We start from the raw sequence: 19,969 nt of genomic DNA, 5'->3' as shown, positions 1-19,969 counted from the left end.
AGCAAGGGACTCTAGGATATGGTTGGTTTGTATGGGGTCTGAGCACAGCAGTGTTGACTCCAGACCCCCAGTGTTGACACCAGAGCCTCATGTTGGAGCCTGGGTCAGAAAAGTCTTAGAGGAGGGTTAAGAAACAGTGTAGACACAAGTCCAGGTTCTCTAACACAGGTTTCCTGTCTCAAGCCCCATTAACCTGGGCTTACAATGAGGTGTAAATATGTCCACAGTGACTTGTCAATAGAACCTATTACAGACTTAAATCAAAAGATCATTCTTCTTGATAAAAATTTAAAGGGCCACATATGTTTTTGGTTTAAAAAAAAAAAACTAATAATTGACCCAGAAAGCAGCAGCTCAGCAAAAGAGCAACTCTGCTGAGGCATACCACTGGCATAGGGTCTCATGAATAACGCAAACTCCTGGCTGCCTAAGTAAAAAGAGGAAAGAAGCAAGGTTACTGAAAAGGAGGTGCTGCTCAGGCACCACTACACTATCACAATTCTGGACTACCTTTTTGGGCCCATCATGGTAATTACAGCTAGTGTAACACAGAGCAGCCCCTACGCTGTTCTAAATGCATGGTGGAGAGAAGTGTACAGAGCAGCAATTTGAGCAGGGTGGCGCAAGCAAAAAATTTAAGCCAGCATAGCACACTACTTACACTGCTGACCTCATCAGGTTTTGATACTCTATACCAGGGGTTGGCAACCTATGGTTCACAAGCCAAATATGGCTCTTGATGCTTGAGCTCAGTTCCCCTTGCTTTCCCAGCAGCTGGGAGCCCGAGCTGGCACTCTAGCCTTGTACGCCCTCCTCTCCAAGATTAGAGCGCCTGTGCCGGCTTCCTGTGGGTAGAGACAGGGGGAAGCCCCGAGCCACCTTACCAGATCCAGATTATGGGGCTGTGGAGCCAGAAATGGCTGCATGTATTGCTGCTTCCCTCCCTGCCCCCAGCTGGGGGAACAGCAGCATGTGGACACACTTCCTGTAGACACACTTCCTCCCACTGGAGCAGCAAGGAATGCTTCTGGTGTCTCCCCACTGGCCAGACACCCTGCACTGCTCCTTCCCTGTCCCCCCTGGCCAATCACCCTGCCCCCAACCTGCTCCTGCAACCCTCCCCCCAGGCCAGACACCTACCCCCAACCCGCTCCTGCCTGCTTCACCCTGGCCAGACACCCTGCCCCCAGCTTACTCCAGCACCCTACCTCACACTCAGACCTCTCATTTTCACCCCTTCTGCACATCTACCTCCAGGCCAGATCTTGCACACCCATCCCTATACCACTTACTGGCAGCCCTGTCCCACACACTTAACCCTTATTTTTGTCCTCACTCCAGAGGTTAGGGGGCCCACAAAATCCACTAATCCTGGGACCGCAGAAGTGTAAACGTGACTTGTGGCCTTGAATTTCAGTCCTTCCTGTCCCTCTCCTAACCATAGGGCTGGAGCACCAGAGGAGTGAGGTGTTTCAGTTGGGGGACATCAGTGAGGGTTGGGGGTTTGGGAAGGGTTTTTTTGCTTCTCACATGTGTGGTTTCCTGACTGATTTTTCTGTGGATCATTGACCCCCCGAACCAAAAAAGTGTTCCTCGCTCCTGCCATAAGGACAATGTTGAAACTTTTTGTGTTGGACATATTTTATTTTATTTAAAAATGAAGCCTGGCCAACAAGCGCCCAACGGGGGCCCAGACCCTTTCTGGCTGCAGCGTTATAACATTCCTGCAACCCTCCACACTCCAACCCTGAGTCCATTATACACCTGAATCCCCTGCCCATAGCCCCTCATACCTCCACATCCCCAGTCCCGCCATAAGATTGACAGAAGACAGCCTAAAAACAGCCTTCATCCATGCATGAAGCTGGATTTGACCAGTTCTGATGTAAACTTCAAAGAAATGTGCAAAAAGATGCAGCAGCAGAAGTTCCATTCAATAAAGTCTGAGTACAATGTTTCATTTATGCTATTATTAATCATGTCAATTAACAATATTAAGTTGTATATTTTCAGTCATGCAATGGGCATTCTTATATGGCTCTTTACTGATCACTTGTTCTGAATTTTAATGTAGTTTAGCTCTTTGGTTTGAAAACATTGCTAACGCCTGTTCTAGACTACTACAGCACTGTCTCTATCCTTCTATGAGAGAGACATCTAAGTCAAGTATTTGCACTAAGGTTTTTCACAGTGATGCTTTCTCAAAGATCACATTAACCAACAGGCTATTACAATATCACTTCACTTTTTCAGAGGATAATAAAAAAAAACACAAAGAATGACTTTTAATGCCTATAATTTTAAAAAAATGACTTAATATCTATAAGAAAAATAGGTTTTTTTTTAAAAAAATTGTTGTTTTTAAATATTTAAAATGGAAATAGATAACTGCTATCCATAAATATACTATTAGACATAGCAAGGAAGCAAAACAAAACTCTCTATTAAACAGTATATATTTATATACTGTTTCATAAAGTATATAGATAAAAAATAAATATACTCACCTTTTGCTAAATCTTCCTCTTCCTTTTTGTTAGCTGCTGTACCAGGATCTTTGGCTGCTAGAGCTGGGCTGGCTTTTGCCTGTTCTGCAGCCTAACCAAACACCACGAAAATGAACATGAATTACAATTAACTTTATGGTAATGCACTAAATACACTATTTTATTCTGTTGTGATCTCAACCAAATTTCATGAAGCCATTTATTCTAAAATCCAATGTAAATTACAGCATGCACTCTCTGAAGCACTGTTCAATTTCAGTCTAAAACAAAGGAATCTTATAGAAATGTTAAAATGGCATTTTAGAAAAAAAATGCATTATATAACTTTAAAATGCAAGCTACAAAACCAGAAACATCGATAATAAACAGTATTTGTGTGAAATTCCAAGAATTCACTCATCATTTAAACTCCCAATTCTTTACATAATATTATACCTGTGAACCAACAGCTGGAAATGTAACTCCTTGCTCCTTAAGATTTTTTATCATAGCAGAGATTAAACTAAGTTGTGGGTCATTTTTGAATTCATCTGTCCATTCCACCATGAGAGCTTTAAGCTTTTCACAGACTTTTGGATGACCCTGGAAATGGCAAAAAGTTAAGTATATAATTAAGGAATCTGCTCCTGATACATTTTATTATTTTGTGTACTTGAGATAATTCTTTATTACATTAAATTTTGTATGTATTCTTAATTCTCTTCATTTCCTATCGCAGCAAAAGGCTCTGTTCTACTGCATACAGAAAAAAATTAAGGTGGCGACTTTCTTAAAATGTTTAACCATTTAGTATTGTCTGATGACAAGAACATATTGAAGCACTGTGACAATCACAATGGGTATGAGTCTATCAGAATTAAAATTTATTTTTAAAACACTAAGTTTTATTAGTGCCATATCCCACATCCACTATAGCCAACGCTTCGCCTAAATGTTGAAAAAGATTATGATGACAACTGCTTAGGAACTTATTCAAATATAATAATCTCTCACCAATTTTTCTTTGTTGTGTCAAAATTTTATGAGGTTTAGGTAATGGAGACCTATTAGCTGTTTCACATGCACAAGAAAAATGTACTACTATAATTGAGAGAGAGCGAGAGAGAGAGAGCACGCGCGCGAGAGAGAGAGAGAGGGAATCATGCTCATAGCTACTACATAGGTCTCAATGCATAAAGTCCTTTTTAATCTCTTAAAATAGAATTCTAATGTACACACACTGTTCTCACCACAGTCTGGTAAGAAACCATTTCATTGACAGCCTACATCACAACAGTGCTATCCAACCCTCATATATCTGGAAATTGTGTAGGGATGTGAATTTTAACAATCCCCACTAGCATGGAGTCCATCTCAGAAAGATTTCATTTCCCCCATCTAATTCAGATTCTATCATGAAATCCTACGAAAGAATACCACACATTACCTTATTCAATACATTGCTTACTTCACTAGCAAAATCTCTCGAACACACTTCCAAATGAAAGATTTTACCACAATTTGATACGCATGCTCCTAGAAGCTGAAGAAAAAAGAAATTAAAAGACAGCCAAGCATTGTACAACATAGCTTTTCAGGAAGACAAAGGAAGGAAAGAAAAGACCACCTACTGTCAGTGCCTGCATAGCAACATGAGGATCCTTATGGTTCACTCTCTTCATAATAGACCGAAGGCAATCCTTAGGCCTAATAAATGAGGGGAAAAATTACAACTGAAATACTACAGTCCATGGCTTACATCTCATTATGAGAGACATGGCAGAAGCAAGCTTTATACAAATATCAGGAAAACAACTCTATTAGTGTCAAGTACAAAAACCATTTTTGTCAACGTTACAATTTTAAGAACTGTATATTTAGCAATTCTACCTTCCTAGCCATTTCTATATGAAAGACTGCTAGATTTCTGAATGAGGAGGAGGAATTATTTTCCCCATTAGGCATAATGTATTTTATCTTCTGAATGATAGTCTAGTATAATCCATCTACCTTTATGAAAAAGGCTGTTTAAGAAACGTTCATAACCAAATAACCAACATTATACATTACATATACTGTGCAAAGCACATGGCATTAATTTCTGTGAAGACCATTTTCTAGCAAGAAAAAATTTGTCCCTGCATATTCAGATACTCTGTATGAGCAGGAGACACATCAGTATCCTATTTTAGTTTAGAACAGCTTTCTTTATGTATATCTACATAAAACAGAAAGATGAACAAAAACTTCTTATAAATTGGAGGCTAAATACTCTTCATCAGGATATTTCATGTCATTAATATGTAGCATCCTACCAAATTCAAAGCCAGGAAAAATGTGTGTCTGCCTGTGAAATCTGGTCTTCTGTGTGTTTTTACCCTGTATTATACAGATTATTTGGGTGGGGGGGAGAGAGGGGAGGACCAGTGTTCCTCATATTGGAGTTCCTGATTCAAAAAAGAGTTGCATGTTTATTTCTGTCTTCAGAACTGGGAGGCTGGAGAGTAGTAGCAGTTGTCCAGGCAACAACTCTGAAGGCAGCAGTGCCCTCCTAGCAGCAGTGCAGAAGTAAGGGCGGCATGATCATAGCATGACACCCTTAATACTGCACTGCTGTCTTTAGGGCTGGACAGTGGTACCTGCTGACTGAGGGCCTAGCTCTGAAGGAAGCAACACAGAAGGAAGAGTGGCAATACCATACCATGCCATCCTCACTTCTGCGCTGCTTCAAAAAACAGAAGTTAAGAGTTCTGCAAATCGAGGGCAGCATTAGGGATGTTACATTTCAATTAACTGACTAATCGAATAATAGATGCAATTTGCATCAACTATTCAATTAGTTGATAAGGTCCCTCCGCTTTTGAAGTGTAACTACACTTCAAAGGCGAAAGCACTGAGGGGAGCACGGGGCCGGTGGGGACTCATGCAGTCCTCTCTGCCCTTTGCTCCCCGCAGTGTTTCAAAGCAGCAGCACCGTGTGAAGTCCAGGGTCTGGCCCTAGGCTCTATGTGGCACTGCCACTTTGAAGTATCCGCTCCTCTCCCCCTCCAACTTGCTGCCTCTTTCAGATAGAGGTAGCAAGTGGGGAAGGGGAGCGACTAGTTGACTAGCCTGTCAACTATCCAATAAGCATTTGCATACCAGCATCCTGGATTCAGTGAGGGGATGATGGAGGCAATTGCTAGGGCTGCCGAATCCACCACATCTAAGGCCGCTTGTAGGGGCACTCTTTACTATAGACGTCCCTTCCTCCATGAGAGATGCAAACTCATCTGGACTCTTGGAAGAACAACTACACTTCAAAGGCGAAAGCACTGAGGAGAGCACGGGGCCCGTAAATTTCAGCTTGGAGTTCCAGGAATTACAATTGTATCTGCTGGGCAACATTTGTTGATTTGGGATCCTGAACTGTAGGTGAGGGGGCCAACAGTATTTCAGGGCCCCTGGGCAAAGCCGGGGGAGAGGCGCCCTGCTCCCAGAAGGGGCAGGGAGAGAACAACTCTGAGCCAAATGGAGCATGCTATATGGCAACTGAAAGGGCCAAGGACTCCAGCCAGCACTGCTGCTGAGGTAGAAGTGGCAGAGCTCGGGCCTTTTTGAATCACCAAGCCCCAGGGCAACTGCCCCCTTTCTGTTGGTGGGCCTAGCTATAGGCCTGTCGAATAAACCTTTCTGCCAAAAAGGCCTAACTTTTTGGTATCCTTAGTCTTGGGGGTTGCCCCTTGTATAGTCTATTATTCCTCTTTATTGACACCTGACACCACCTACATATAGGTTATATATCAAAATATATATCCCTGACCCATGACAAAGCAGTTATTTTCAGTCTTCTTTGCCATCAACTGCAGGGGCACTGAGGTCTGCCCTCAATACCTTTATGGCACCCATAATAGCCTAATTAAGGGTCAGTGCCACTCTTGATGGGCATGTCGAGGTTAAGAGGTCTACTAAGGCAAAGAAGGGCTCCTGAACTCCTAGCTGCCCAAGTTTTGAGCCACTCTCAAGGAGCTCTTGATGAATTCTATAGTAAATCTGAAAGGACACCATGTCCACTCCTGCCACTGCCTCAATCAGAAGAGCAGCAGGAAGTCTGTACCAGTAGGATGCACTGTATCTTGCCCTTGGAACCAGAGAGGTCTCACGGATTCGTCTCTAAGTACTTACTGCAAGCTTCAGTACTGGAGCCAGGATCTAGATCTGAGCGGATTAGATTCTCTGGCCTTAAATGCTGCAGAGAATGACCTTCTAGTTTGAGGCCCCTACATCAGTGGGAAAGCCCAGGAGTTCCAAACGGACCATTGTACTGGCTTCTGCCATTGCCCCAAAGGCCACACCATGGGTAGGATTCTCTGGGACAGGCTCATGGTAGGATACTACAAGCTGGACTGATGGCTTCTGCGTGAGGCATATGACACTTCCTCTGAGTCAGACTCTGCAGACTCCCTGTCAAAGACTAGAAAACAGTGGTGCTCACTGGTGTCAGAAATCAGTGCATAGAGGAAAGGGATTGGGACTGGACCATCAAAGCAATTTCCCCTTGGGAGGCACCAGAGTTTTCAGTGCTGTAGAAGTTCTCCCCATCAGTGCTGAAACAGCTGGCTCCTGCACAGGCAGGAATGCTAAGACCAGCATTGAGGAGAAATCTCTTGGTGTGGTGGGTGCCCTAGCACCTAAGTGACTCTCTCAAACTGGCAAATTCATCTAGTGCCAGACTCAATGGTGCCCTCTCCAGGACTGGTGTCAATAACACCAAACAGATCACTGGAGCTGTGGTGTGGTCTGACACTGGTTGCACTTTACTAGTCTTCCATGCACTGTCAACCTCAGGATTGGGAAGTGCCCTCTGTCAGTCTTCCTCTACTTTCTCCTTGGCACTGGAGATGGTACCGAAATACTTGTAAGGTGGAGGGAATGCTTGTCCTCAGAACTAGTGATAAGGAACAGCGCTGAGGATCCTGAACAGTTTTATTCTATGCATTGATATTCTGACCGAAAGTGAAGTATACAGTGCAGAGTCTAAGTGATTGGGCTCAGAGAAGGAGGCATCACTGAGTTCTATTACGATGAACTTCAGGCCCCCTCACCAAAAAAAAAGACAGGGACACTAGACTGAAGTCCTTTCAGGACTCCAAAACATGAACTCCGCACCAAGCATTTAAGGCAACTGGAATGGGAGTCAGTCACTCAGAGGCACAGATTTGTGGCATAAGGCTTAAAATTTGGGGTCCAGGGCATGCCCCAGCACCAGAGCAGAGTGAATTCTACTAAATGGCTAACTAATAACAGATCCTATTCCAGTCTTACTCTACTTGTATGAAGAAAAGATGTGAATCAGCAATACACTGCTAAAGAATGGCTATACCTTCCAAGTATAAGCTGCCAAAAGATGAGCTATCTGAACAGAGTTTAGATTTTGAAGGTTTTCTTTACATTCTAACAGGTACTAATAATATAAAAAGGGAAGTTAAGAGCAAATGCTGCAGTTCCTCTGGAATTTTCAAACATATGATGTGGACCTGTTATTTAAGTAAATATTTTGTTTTGTTGGAAAGAGTGTGGGGGGGGGGGCTGGAAAAAATAACACTTTTTAAAAAATAGATAGATAGATAGATAGATAGATAGATAGATAGATAGATAGATAGATAGATAGATAGATAGATAGATAGATAGATAGATAGATAGATAGATAGATAGAATATTTCCAACATTCCAAACCTGAGCTGTTCCCTCAACACCAAGTTGGGTTTTTTTTCTTTCTTCTCAAATGAATTTACAACAGGTTTTTTTCCTTCCACATATAAAGTAGTTTTATACTGTGCATTGATAGCTGATAACTAAAATAAAACTCTTAAGTTACACTATTGCTTGGCTACACTATATTTGGCTGTGTCTATGTTTTACATAAAATTTCTCTTTCACAGGCAGTACTACCAATTATAGAAAAGGCTGCTACGTGGTATGGCTGTTTTACTCAGTACATGTCTCCACAAAATGGATTGAGTATTTATCAGAGTAAGAAAAACAAAGCAAAATTTTTCTCCCCACAGTTACTGCAATACAAACACACACTTTGGAATAAATGTTGTCCATGCAGTCATTAATTTGATACACTTCAATGCAACTCAGAATACAAACAGGTACCTTTCAGTAACAGCTGTTCTTAATATTAAAGTTAAAATGTAGGTACACCCAAGAAAACAACATAAAAGGACAAATATTCAGAGGGATGACAATTAAGTTTGGCCAGCACTGAAAAACTGTCATCAGTTCACCAGCCTCGGTACAAAATCTATTTATCTGAAATTGATTATGATTGGGGTCCTATGTAAATCATGATTTCATGGAGGGCACAGAAATCATGATGATACTCCAAAAATCAAGATTTTCAATTTTTTAAAGGAACAATGCCTAGAAAGTATTTAATAGGAAAAATTACTGTTATCTTACAGAGCTGTACCCAGTCTAAAGTGTTCCTTCATAGATTACCTCCACTCAAACAATTGTTCATTACAGCAGAGTTGCTGGCCTGCACCTTGGAATAAATTCCTTGCTGGGGAGGTTTTGTGCTTTCTAGGACTTCATACTTTGTCTCTTAGGGTACGTCTACACTAGCCCCCTGGTTCGAACTAGGGAGGCTAATGAGGGCGACCAAAGTTGCTAATGAAGCTCGGGATTTAAACATCCCGCACTTGATTAGCATAATCCCGGCCGGTCGCCATTTTGGAAACTGAATAGCCCGAAGTAACTGCCCGCATCTATAAGCAGCAGAGAAGCGGGATTCCGAGATAAACCCCTTAGTTTGAATTAACTGTTATTCCTCATGGAATGAGGTTTAGGACTAGGGTGTAAGAAAGGTTGTGGAATCTGGGAGGGATTTTGGGTGACAGAGGGGGCTGTGACCTAGGGCAGGAGACTGGGATGCAAGGGTTTGTGTTGTGCCTATGGCAGGAGAGGATTGTGACTCAGGGAGGGGAATTGGGGTGCAGGATCTGGGAGAGGGTATGGGTGCGGGGGGGGAGGGAAGAGTTTGGGTTACACGGGGTAGGGGGCAGGAGTGAGGGAAAAGGGGGTTAGAGGAAGAGTCTGGGGTGCCAGAGGCAGGATCTGTCTGGGAGACACTTACCTGGGTGATTTCCAGCCAGCAGTCCAGCAGGTTCCACAGCCAGGCTCCCTGTCTTCCATGCTCCCAGAGGCTACTCAGGGTAGCCAGCTACAAGTGCCACGTGTGCTTCTCTGAAGGCTGAGCGCCAAAGGGGAGGTTGGAAGGGGTACTTCATGCACTGTCTGTTCTTCAAATAAGCAGCTCTCATTGGCCAGAAACCAGCCAATGGAGCTGCAAGACTGTGCTGGGAGAGGGGGCAGCACGCAAAGCCTCTCCCCGCCCCAGGCTTGCAGCATTCACATACACACATGGCCCTGCAGTCAACTTTTCTGAGCAGCATGCAGGGTGCTGCAAACAGGGAGCCTTGCTGAGACTCCCGCTGGGCTGTGGATCCAACAGCTTGGCGGGACAGATCTGACACGAAGGCCATATTTTGCCCACCCCGTTCTAACTGAATTGTTAGCTAAGTGGGCTCTTAAGAGGATAAATTCAAACCATACCTTCCCAACTTCTAAAATAACATTTTTATGTCACTACATACCATTTTCCACTGCACACAACTCCAAGCTCCTTCACATTAACTACTATTTCTATAAGAGATTTCTCCAAAACAATCAGTTATGTGACTCTGGAATCTCAAATAATCTGATTTTTCTTCTCAAGAGTAAAGCCATAAATAAAACCTACCTGAGAGGGAATTCAGCAGGAAAGCACTACTGTGCATTATGAAAGTAAATTCAACAGCCTACACTAAGAGGGGTATAATTTAATTATTAATTCCCCTATTCAGGATGACCCATTTATCAATGCTTTAACAAACTCTTCTCTGTCAACGTAAAAAACATACAAAACATACTTACAATGACATACTTTCAAACAAGATTTGTAATGATAGTGTCTAAAGCACACAACAAATCTCTTGTTCTCGCACACTTGCATTTATGAATACAGCAGTTAAATTAAGTACTAAAATCAAGATCCCATATTTCTGAAGGAAGGTTTTTAAACATTGTGCAAAAAAAAAAAAAAAACCTCTCTCCTTTATTTCCTCTAACAAGTATGCTCAGTCTAACCTAAGTTTATTAAGGTACTAAGGACAAGCATTCAAAATGTTCATCATACCTCCCCACCATCTTAATATAGTTAAGAGTGACCTGCAAGGATAGAAAAGAAAGATTCATAAGTTTAAAAGCAAAACTTCACAGTTATTAACACTTACCCTGTGCGCGACTGCCCAACTTTATCACAAATATCTAAGATGAGGCCCCAATCCTCTGCAGTATTCATCTCACTGGTTGCTTTCTCTGATTAAAATAAAATAAATAAATAAATGGACTAGAATAAACTTGTTGTTCATACATAGATATGTGAAAGTTTAACATAGAACTGCTAAGATTTAACACTGCAAGATTTCTATTAAATGCCAATGTCTGATATCACCCTGCCTTTAATTAACTGAGGAATTTCTTATAAATTTGCATTTTACACAGATGCATTTTTTACTGTTTCGTCAAACATTAAAATATTCAAACATGCACTAGATCACCAAATATCTGAATTAATAAAGAAATGAGCATTTCACTTTCTCTGTTTGCGTTTCGAACAATACATGCACAGAAATGTATCAGCTTTCAATAAAACTGTGCACTCTTAGGGCACGTCTAAACTACAGGTTTTTTTCGAAAGAGGATATGCAAATTGTGGGAATCTGCATATCTTCTTCCAATCTCACTTTCGAAAGAAGATCTTTCGAAAATGAAAGTAGTCCAGACGCGGTATTTTTCCCCCTCAGGAGAAAAATCTTTTTTGAAAAAACTACATAAACCTTTTTTAAGGAAAAGCAGTTTTTCAAAAAAGGGGGTTTCTTTCTGAAAAAACTGGATCCGGACTACTTTCACTTTCGAAAGTGAGATCAGAAGAAGATATGCAAGTTCCCACGGAATTTTCATATCCTCTTTCGAAAATAAAAAGTAATCTAGACATAGCCTTAGTTCTTGGGGTTGCAAACGAGTTCCAAAAGCTACTATTTCCCAGGACATTGGTATACTGGCTTGTCATATCAATACATCCTTTTGTCTCAGCAATTCAGCCACAGTATATTCAGGAATATGCTGCTGTGTCTTCTACTTGCACCATGCCTGTTTATAAATGTAGTTCTGAGCAGTTCGAAACCTGTAGGTTAAAACTGCCATTACACTGCAGTGGAGCCTCAATTGGTTCAAGAATGGGTAAAAGTAATAAGTCTCCCCAACTTTTAGCTCTCTAGCCTCAGCTCTGCCTGGACCAGTTTCTTTAATGGCCTCTTTCCAGCCACAGAAGTTTACTATTCCCATGCTAGCCAAGCAGGAGCCCAACAGCTCAGCCTTCTTTCTCTTTCCTCTTACTCTCTCTAATTAGGTCAGACTACAGGTTTATTCCTTGCATCAGAGAGGAATAACAAAGGCTGAGAAAAAACAAGAAGCAGATGAAACAAAATCAATATCTCCCCCAACAGCCGATCACATTCAGACATGGGCAGCAGATGAATAAAGGCTCTAAAACCATGGCATACAACCATTTCGCTATAGTGAACTAGCCACATTATTCTGAAAATGAAAATAATTTTGTGAGCCAACTAGCCATACAACCGTTCAAATAGCCACATGAGGCTAGTGTTCAACCTGTCAGCCACAATGGGCCTAAAACTAGAAACTAGGAAACTTGAGTTTTTTCACTCTAATTCTGAACTGAGGAATCCACATAAATCCAGAGAGAGTTTGTATCACCACTGGGGAGCACTAAAAATGCCTAGCTTTGTCTCAGGGCAGGCACAGTTTCCATGATTCTAAGGACAGAAGGGTAGACTAGGTGGTGTTTTCTTGGCTCCTCATTTCTGGCCCTGCCTCATCCAACTTTATTTCTGGGCTTTTAACTTAATAATTGCCTCAATAAATAATTCCATGCCACAGGAAGGCTTTCAGGTAATTTTCTGAAGGGAAGCAAATGTCTCCTGGCAGCTAAATCTTTCCAGGAAAGACTCGTTAATTCATTCTAGCAATTTAATGGCTACAGAGACGAGAGCCCGTCAGTGAAACCCATCTCCCAGAAGTCATGTAGAATACCCATCTTTGAGGGCCTAAAATCCTGCAAGTGACTTCCTCTTTCCTGCATGCAAGTTGAGCAGGACAGCTGTCTCACTCTCAGGCCCACTAAATAGGGAGGGGAGGAAAGGAGAAGGGGCCAGGTATCAGTTGCCCCAGCCCTGGTGATTCAAAAGGGCCCAGGGCTGTTTTGGCAGATGGAGCCCTGGGCCCTTTAATTTGCCACTGGAGCGACACACGGGGTTCTCCAAGCGGCTCTCAGGGCTGGCTGGGAGGCATAGAGGCCAGCATGGCATGCCCTGGGTAGCACTGTGGACTAGCTTTCCCCAGCCCTGTCAAACTTGCCCAAAGGCCCAGTAAGTCTGTTGGTCCCACTGCTCACTCTACTAGGGTAACAAGTTTTGTAGAGGAAAAAAAAAACAAACTAACAGACAAATAAAGCTATACTGCACAACTGAAGGTCCCTGACCACCTCTTAATTTAGCTTTCTTGGGCTCTTTTATGTTGTCAAAGAAAATATTTTTATGAAGAAACAACATAATGTGAGATATTGCTGTGGAAGTCAACTTTTCACAAGGCTCTCCACGAGACAAGAATCAAATGGGAATGGAAGAGAACATGGAAAAATCTTGCATGGTACCTGATCATTATTGCCCGTCAGATCAAGTAAGGAGAAGGGGCTCAAGGTCTGTACTGTCACAGACAGCATTACAGAAACTTATTTTACTTGTCTTGTAGGACAGACTGTTGACAAACTTATAAATTACACAGTCAACAAAATTATGAAAAATATTAAGTTGTGGCTGTCACACTGATTTCCAAAATCTTCTAAATTTCCAGAACTAAGAAATGCTGGAAGACTATTAAACTATACCAGCCACCTAAAAATCAGCCTTGTAGGGGAGGGGAAAAAACCCAAAATCTGGTACTGTTACAAACATCACCTAAAACATCACCTAAGACCAAGGTTTCCTCTAAGCTGTGCAGCAGTGCAGTCCCCTCCCTACCGGATGGGAGAGACTCACTATTCTTGTCCTTGGCCGGGGGAGCTGCTGCTGTCGCTAAGGGAGAAGTGCTCCTCTCCATTCCACCCCCTGTCCTGAGACCCATCAAACTGCTGCTGGGCTGTGCTACCATGCACCTTAGAGGGAGCCTTGCCTAAGATTACTACAGTTGAAAGATTAGAGAAAATATTTCTCTATTTTTTATCTTGTTTATCTTAGCAAAAGGGGAGAGAAACGTAACACAAGAAACTGGCAGGAAGACACAAGGAAAAGTTTTGTACAGGTTGCACCTCCATAAACTGGAACTCTGGGGTCTGGCAACATCTATGATCTGGATGCACCATGGATGTTAAAGGATCAGAGAATCGTAGAACACTGTGGGGCAGGGGGAGGGAAGAGAGCCTGGTGCTCTGCCAGGACGGGAGGGGGGGGGAGGAGATGATGAGCGGCCCAGCTGAATTTCGGGGGGGGGGGGGGGGGGGGAGAGCCAGGAAGCCAGGATGGGGACGACAAGGCAAGGAGGGTCAGCAGCAGGGGGGGCCCAGAAATGATCTCCCCTGAAAAAATACCTCTCTGGGACCAGTTAGGTCCCGAGGGTGCCAGAACAGGGAGGTCCAACCTGTATCAATTTTTTTATCCCTGAAATTTCAAATTGACCATCTCCCTTTATATGTACTTTTAAGAAAAGCAATCTTTTCTATGTTCTCAGAGAAAAGGCTGGATTCCTTTTAGAAATGCAGAGTCAAACTCATTTCACAAATTCCCTGCAGATTTCCGCCAACAAAAGAAAAAAAATACCATTTCCTTTTCTACCTAATGTACAGTTGAAAAAAAAGCCTTTACAGTAATTACTCGTTTAACTCATGCCCGCTTAACATGTTTTCATAATAGAACAATTTTTTTTTTCGGGGGGGAACGTTTTTTGAACAACACAACCGTCCCCGAAATAACACAAAAAAAAGTCAACCACGGACTACTTCGTGCGGCGGTAGAAGTTGTGAAAACAGCAGTAATATTGTACGCACGGTCACAGAGCTCCTCCGCTCACTCACATGTTTATCTTGTGTTAAACTGCGGCGACTTGTGTTGCTAGATACTTGCTGTGTATTACTATATCCCTTAGGAGAGAAAAGTGTAAGGAAGGTGATACATCTGCTTCTGCAAGCAAGAAGCATAGAAAATCGTTTCCATTAGAAGAGAAACTTGAAGTGATTAAACGAATTGAAAAAGGTAACACAATATCTCCCACGCTTTGAATATGCATGAGTCTAGTGTGCAAACAATCCATGCCCAAGCTGATAAAATTAAGGAAAGTTGCAAAAATGCAACATCAGTAAGTGTGAAGAAGGTTACCTAATGGAAAATATGGAGAGGCGATTGTCTATGTGTATTGAAGACCAAACACAACAAAAGATGCCAGTGAATTTGGCTGTTACTCAGGAAAAAGCCAAAGCTTCATATGATGCTGTTAAAAGAGAACTGAATGAAACCGATGCCAAGCCATTTAATGCAAATCATGGTTGGTTCGAACGCTTTAAAAAGCGTTCAAACTTACAAAATATAAAAATAACTGGAGAAGCTGTTGCTGCTGACACTGAGGCTGCTGAATCATTCCCAGTGATATTTGAAACTATTATAAAGGAAGGTGGCTATTTGTCTAAACAGGTGTTTAACCTGGACGAAACAGGATTCTACTGGAAGCGCATGCCAGCACACACATACATCTCTCGTGTTGAGGCTTATGCACGTGGTTTTAAGGCTGCAAAGGATCGTATGACGGTGATGCTGTGCACCAATGCCAACGGGAAATTGCAAGCTCAAACCGGTAGTAGTTTACTGTTCAGCCAACCTTAGAGCTATAGCTAGGTATTCAAAGGATCATCTTCCTGTTTGGAGATCTAGTGCGAAAGCATGGGTAACTGCAAGCATCTTCACAGACTACTTCTGCAATCGCCTAACTACAGAGTTGAAAGAATACTGTTTGCAAGAAAATCTTGCTTTCAAAATTTTACTTCTTCTAGATAATGCACCAGGGTATCCTCCTTTGCCTTACTGATCTGTCAGAAAACATTCGAGTGTTATTTATACCTCCCAATATAACCGCATTATTTCAACCTCTTGATCAAGGAGCAATAGCTGCTTTCAAGGCGTATTACTTGCTCCGTACGTTTACTAGGCTTATAATGGAGATAGATGGAGAGAATAAGCCTACAATCAAGGAGTTCTGGAGAAAATTTAATGTTAAAGATGCTATAGATATTATAGCAGAGGCTTGGGAGGAAGTTTCGTCGAGTTGCCTTAACGCAGTTTGGCGCCGTATATGGCCTGCATGTATTCACGAGTTCAGGGAGTTTGACACTGAAATAGCTGAAGCTAAAAAGCAGATTGTAGCCCTAGCCCATGAAGCAGGATTAGAGGAGGTGGATGCTACTGATGTGCAAGAGTTGCTCTATTCTCATGGGGAGGAGTTGTCTATTGACGAGTTGAAGCTGCTGGATGAGCAGCAGCAGGAAAATGAGCCTGAACATGCTGAACCAGTTATTCAAACATTATCAATGTAAGTTATGGCTGAAGCATTTAAGCTTATAAGTGATGCAATAAACATTTTTTATGAGAATGATCCTGATAGCAAAGAAAACTCCATATCTTGCTACCAGAAGCTTTACAATGAAAAAAAAGCAGCAAAGCAGCTCTCGATCAAAAAATGTTTTCGTGTTCAACCTAAAACATTAGCTGATGAACAAGACAGCCCTGTTCAGTCTACATTGTCTAATGTTGACGTTGGCAACTCAGTACCAACAGAAAACTAACTTCGACACCACCACCTGAAACGCAACCCCCACCTTTTCCATTATTTTCAATGGGAAAATTGACCCTACGTAGCACGTTTTCGCTTAGCATGATCATTTTCTGAAACGCATCTACCTTGTTAAATGAGGAATTACTGTATAAACTTAATACAAAGCCCAATCAAACTCACAAATGCACAGTTATTTGTATGCCAGTGTTACATGCCACAAGGTAACTGATATAAATGAATGCTAGTCTGCCAGTATCTCTCTTTTACATTTGGAACTAATACAAAGGATTGTAAGGACTATAAAGATTATAAAAATATCTCCATCACTTAATTCAACTGTAATTAGATGCACTCTGTACAATTTGAAGATATGCACATTACCACTATATTGAAATTGCAACAAACATGACAAATAGGTGCACCATTATCTCTTACACAAAACAAGAAATTATGGAGTCTGTGTATCACTCTGCTCCCTGCTGCCCCACACCATCATTTCCTCCTTTGTTGAATCTTTAGCTCTTCTTCTGTATAAGACCTTCAGATTCTCCCTAGTTTCAACACACTGAACAACTGCTCTGGTTAACTCTTCATACATCCTAGGGTCTTCCCAAGCTTCTCTCCTTCCTGTCCTTTTGACTTCTCCCATCTCCAACTTCATTGCTTCTTTAGAAGTCTCCTAATTAACTCAGGCCAAAACATCCTCCCTCATCTCTTTAAAGTCATTTTTCCAAAATGGTTACTTGACACCCTTCAAGCTTAAAGAAGAAAATCCATACAGTTATTTTTGTCATTGAACTACCAACTCTTCAGAGTATTTGTAGAGTATTATTTATCTTTCTGAAAAGCACTATAACATATACACATATGTACCTTTATACTCGGATTATATACTCCATAATCCTTAATATTAAAACTAAGCAAACCATACAATACAGAAAAACAAAAGAGATAGAGAATTCAAGCCTATTTTTCCCCCTCACCATCAGCTTCTCCAAACATACGGATAAACAGGCTCAGCGACACCCTCAGGTGGGCTCCCCGGCTGCCACGGCCCCCCCGGCTGCCACGACCCCACATGCATCTCAAAGTGACCAATTGCTAGGGCCAGCATGCATCTCTACATGGTGTGTCCCATGGGAGGAGGGGAGAAGCAGATCTCCACGTGCTGCACATACCCACAAACACTGATCCTATAGCTCCCACTGGCTGGTTTCCAGGTGATGGGAGCTGTGAGGACTGTGCTGGGGGCAGGGCAGTGCACAGAGGGTCTGCGCCACACAAAGACATGCACTGTGACCTCAGCAGCCGTCCGCTTTGAATGGCATGTGGGACCACAGCAGTCAAGGAGCTTGCTAAAGGATCCCTCTGGCCTATGGTAGGCCGGATCCAAATGCTTTGGAGGCTGAATCCAGCCCATGGCCTGTAATTTGCCCACCCCGATCTTATGCATATAATTACATCCTGAGTGAAATCGAGACACCAATGTCCTATACGCTGGACAAATGTTTTCAAACATTCCAAGGGACAACATATACAAAAAATAAATCCCAAACATGTAAAAACCAAAACCACTCAAATGTGTAGCACCAAAACACTTCCCTAAAAAGTATGATTTAATAATTACCAGATGTCTCCAAGCTCAACATGAGCATAAAGGCATTTAATCTTTTATACATAGTGCAAATAAACATCTGCTCAAATACTTCTAACACACAGAGTACAAAGTTGACCAAACGTCATGGGAGACAGATTTCTGATAATCTAGAGAATCTCTTTGTAATTACCAGAGGCTGGGACCTATAATTTTAGTTTGGAAAAGTAAGTCCATACCAGAGTATTAAAAGACAGTCCTTATATATGCATAGTATATTCTGGAATGAATAAATTGACTGAGAGCATTTATGAGACAGAAAATACATACTAGCAGTGATGTGTCAGTGAGTGGATCTGTACAAACATGACACAAAAACGCAAAACCAATAACAATTGTATTACAGTAATTATAAAATGTAGTTAATGCAGTTACAGAGTGCAGTAGCTAAATATGAAATATGGCAACAAAACTGTTTAATGATACTGAGTGTCTATTTGATTTTATATTTTTCTTCTTCCGCTCACACACTTATACCATTTATTCAAATTAGGGACATGACAGTGTAAACAGTTAACCAATGAGCCTGGATAACCCATGAGCACTCATTCCCACCTGCCTCTTCCTCCTCCCTCCCCCGCGCTGTAATCTCTGTATCAGAGGCAGCAGCAGGGGGGTGAAGGAAGGAGAGAGGTGGGATCCAGTGCCCGTAGGGAGCTGCCTTTTAAACTGGCTTCCTGCGTATACTGGCTCCCATGAAGCCACTTCCCTCCCAAATGTGAATATGTAACCACTGAAAATTTCACCAGTTACATATTTACCAAAATAAACACACTGTAAAATCCCTAATTCAAATTAAGTTATGTTGCTCTTTTCCAAACTACTACTCATCCTATCTAGATACCCATAACTATGCAATCCACTTGCCACGCGACCACTATGACATGAACTGTTGTTCATGTTTCCACAGTCACAGAACACATCAGCATACAAACTGGAAATCCAAACGATGGCCAAGCAGCAGAGCACAGAGCGTAGCCAACTTGGGGAGAGTGGGTGAAGAATAGAGGCACAGTTTAATTGTTATACAGTGCTTAAATACCATAGCAGAAGACCCTAAGAAGCATGCTGGGGGTGTGAGGTAGACCAGTGGTTCCCAACCTTTTTGATACTGGGGACCAGCAGATCCATTCGCCAACGTTAGGTGGACCAGAAAGATTTTATTTGCATATTTATTATGCAAATGATGAATATGCAAATATTCAAATAAAACATTGCTGATCCACCAAAAGCACAGCTCACAATGGCAGCCCTAACTCCTAGAACCTCCTCTTCTCTACTATCTCCCAGCACCAGCCATTGACCCCAAGAGGCCTGTATCCAACCCCTTCCCCGTGCCAGCCCTAACCCTTAGAGCCTCCATCCCTCCACTACCCTGCAGCACCAGCCACTGACCCCAGAGTCCCCTGCACCCAACCAGCCATTGACTGGAGCTGGTTGCCTGAGAGGTGGGACAGGACACACCTCTCCCAACAGACCTGGTGAGAATGGTGTACTCCAGCTCCAGCCCTCAGAGCCGCCGCAACCTGGCAGCCAGAGGTACACAGCCAAGCAGTGAAGAATGGGTTCCACCTAACCCAAAATGGAACCAGACTGCTGACAGTTGAAAAACAGCTCTACAACCTTTCTAATGTTAAGGGCTGGGGGAAAGCCAGCTGGTGCGGACAAAGACATCTCTTAGGGGAGGGTCTATTAATAGAGATGTTCGATGTTCTAGTCAGGAGAAGAGGAGGGAAGTATGGGTTGGATCAGATGAGACAGACTCTGTTTTTCATTTGATTGTAACACATAAGGAAATGACAGACAAATAAATAGTGACAAATTATTGAAGTGTTTATGCGCA

General features: G+C 42.3%; 1 protein-coding gene across 3 annotated transcripts in view; it reads right to left on the bottom strand.

Moving 5' to 3' along the window:
* The window catches only part of STAM (signal transducing adaptor molecule), a 79,919-nt gene that overhangs the window by 46,842 nt on the left and 13,108 nt on the right, over positions 1 to 19,969 (bottom strand). For 2 of the 3 annotated variants that reach the window (XM_075922466.1, XM_075922468.1), the window contains exons 2-6: positions 10,808 to 10,892; positions 4,118 to 4,193; positions 3,934 to 4,029; positions 2,943 to 3,089; positions 2,508 to 2,598 (exon numbers count right to left, since the gene is read on the bottom strand). In XM_075922466.1, coding sequence (XP_075778581.1) covers positions 2,508 to 2,598; positions 2,943 to 3,089; positions 3,934 to 4,029; positions 4,118 to 4,193; positions 10,808 to 10,892 — 495 coding nt within the window. The remainder of the gene's footprint in view (positions 1 to 2,507; positions 2,599 to 2,942; positions 3,090 to 3,933; positions 4,030 to 4,117; positions 4,194 to 10,807; positions 10,893 to 19,969) is intronic. The other variant, XM_075922467.1, reaches the window with a different exon arrangement.

Source organism: Pelodiscus sinensis, chromosome 2 (assembly GCF_049634645.1).
Source record: "Pelodiscus sinensis isolate JC-2024 chromosome 2, ASM4963464v1, whole genome shotgun sequence".
NCBI lineage: Eukaryota > Metazoa > Chordata > Testudines > Trionychidae > Pelodiscus > Pelodiscus sinensis.
Note: the sequence above shows the minus strand (reverse complement) of the source record. Positions and strands in the feature narration are given on the sequence as shown.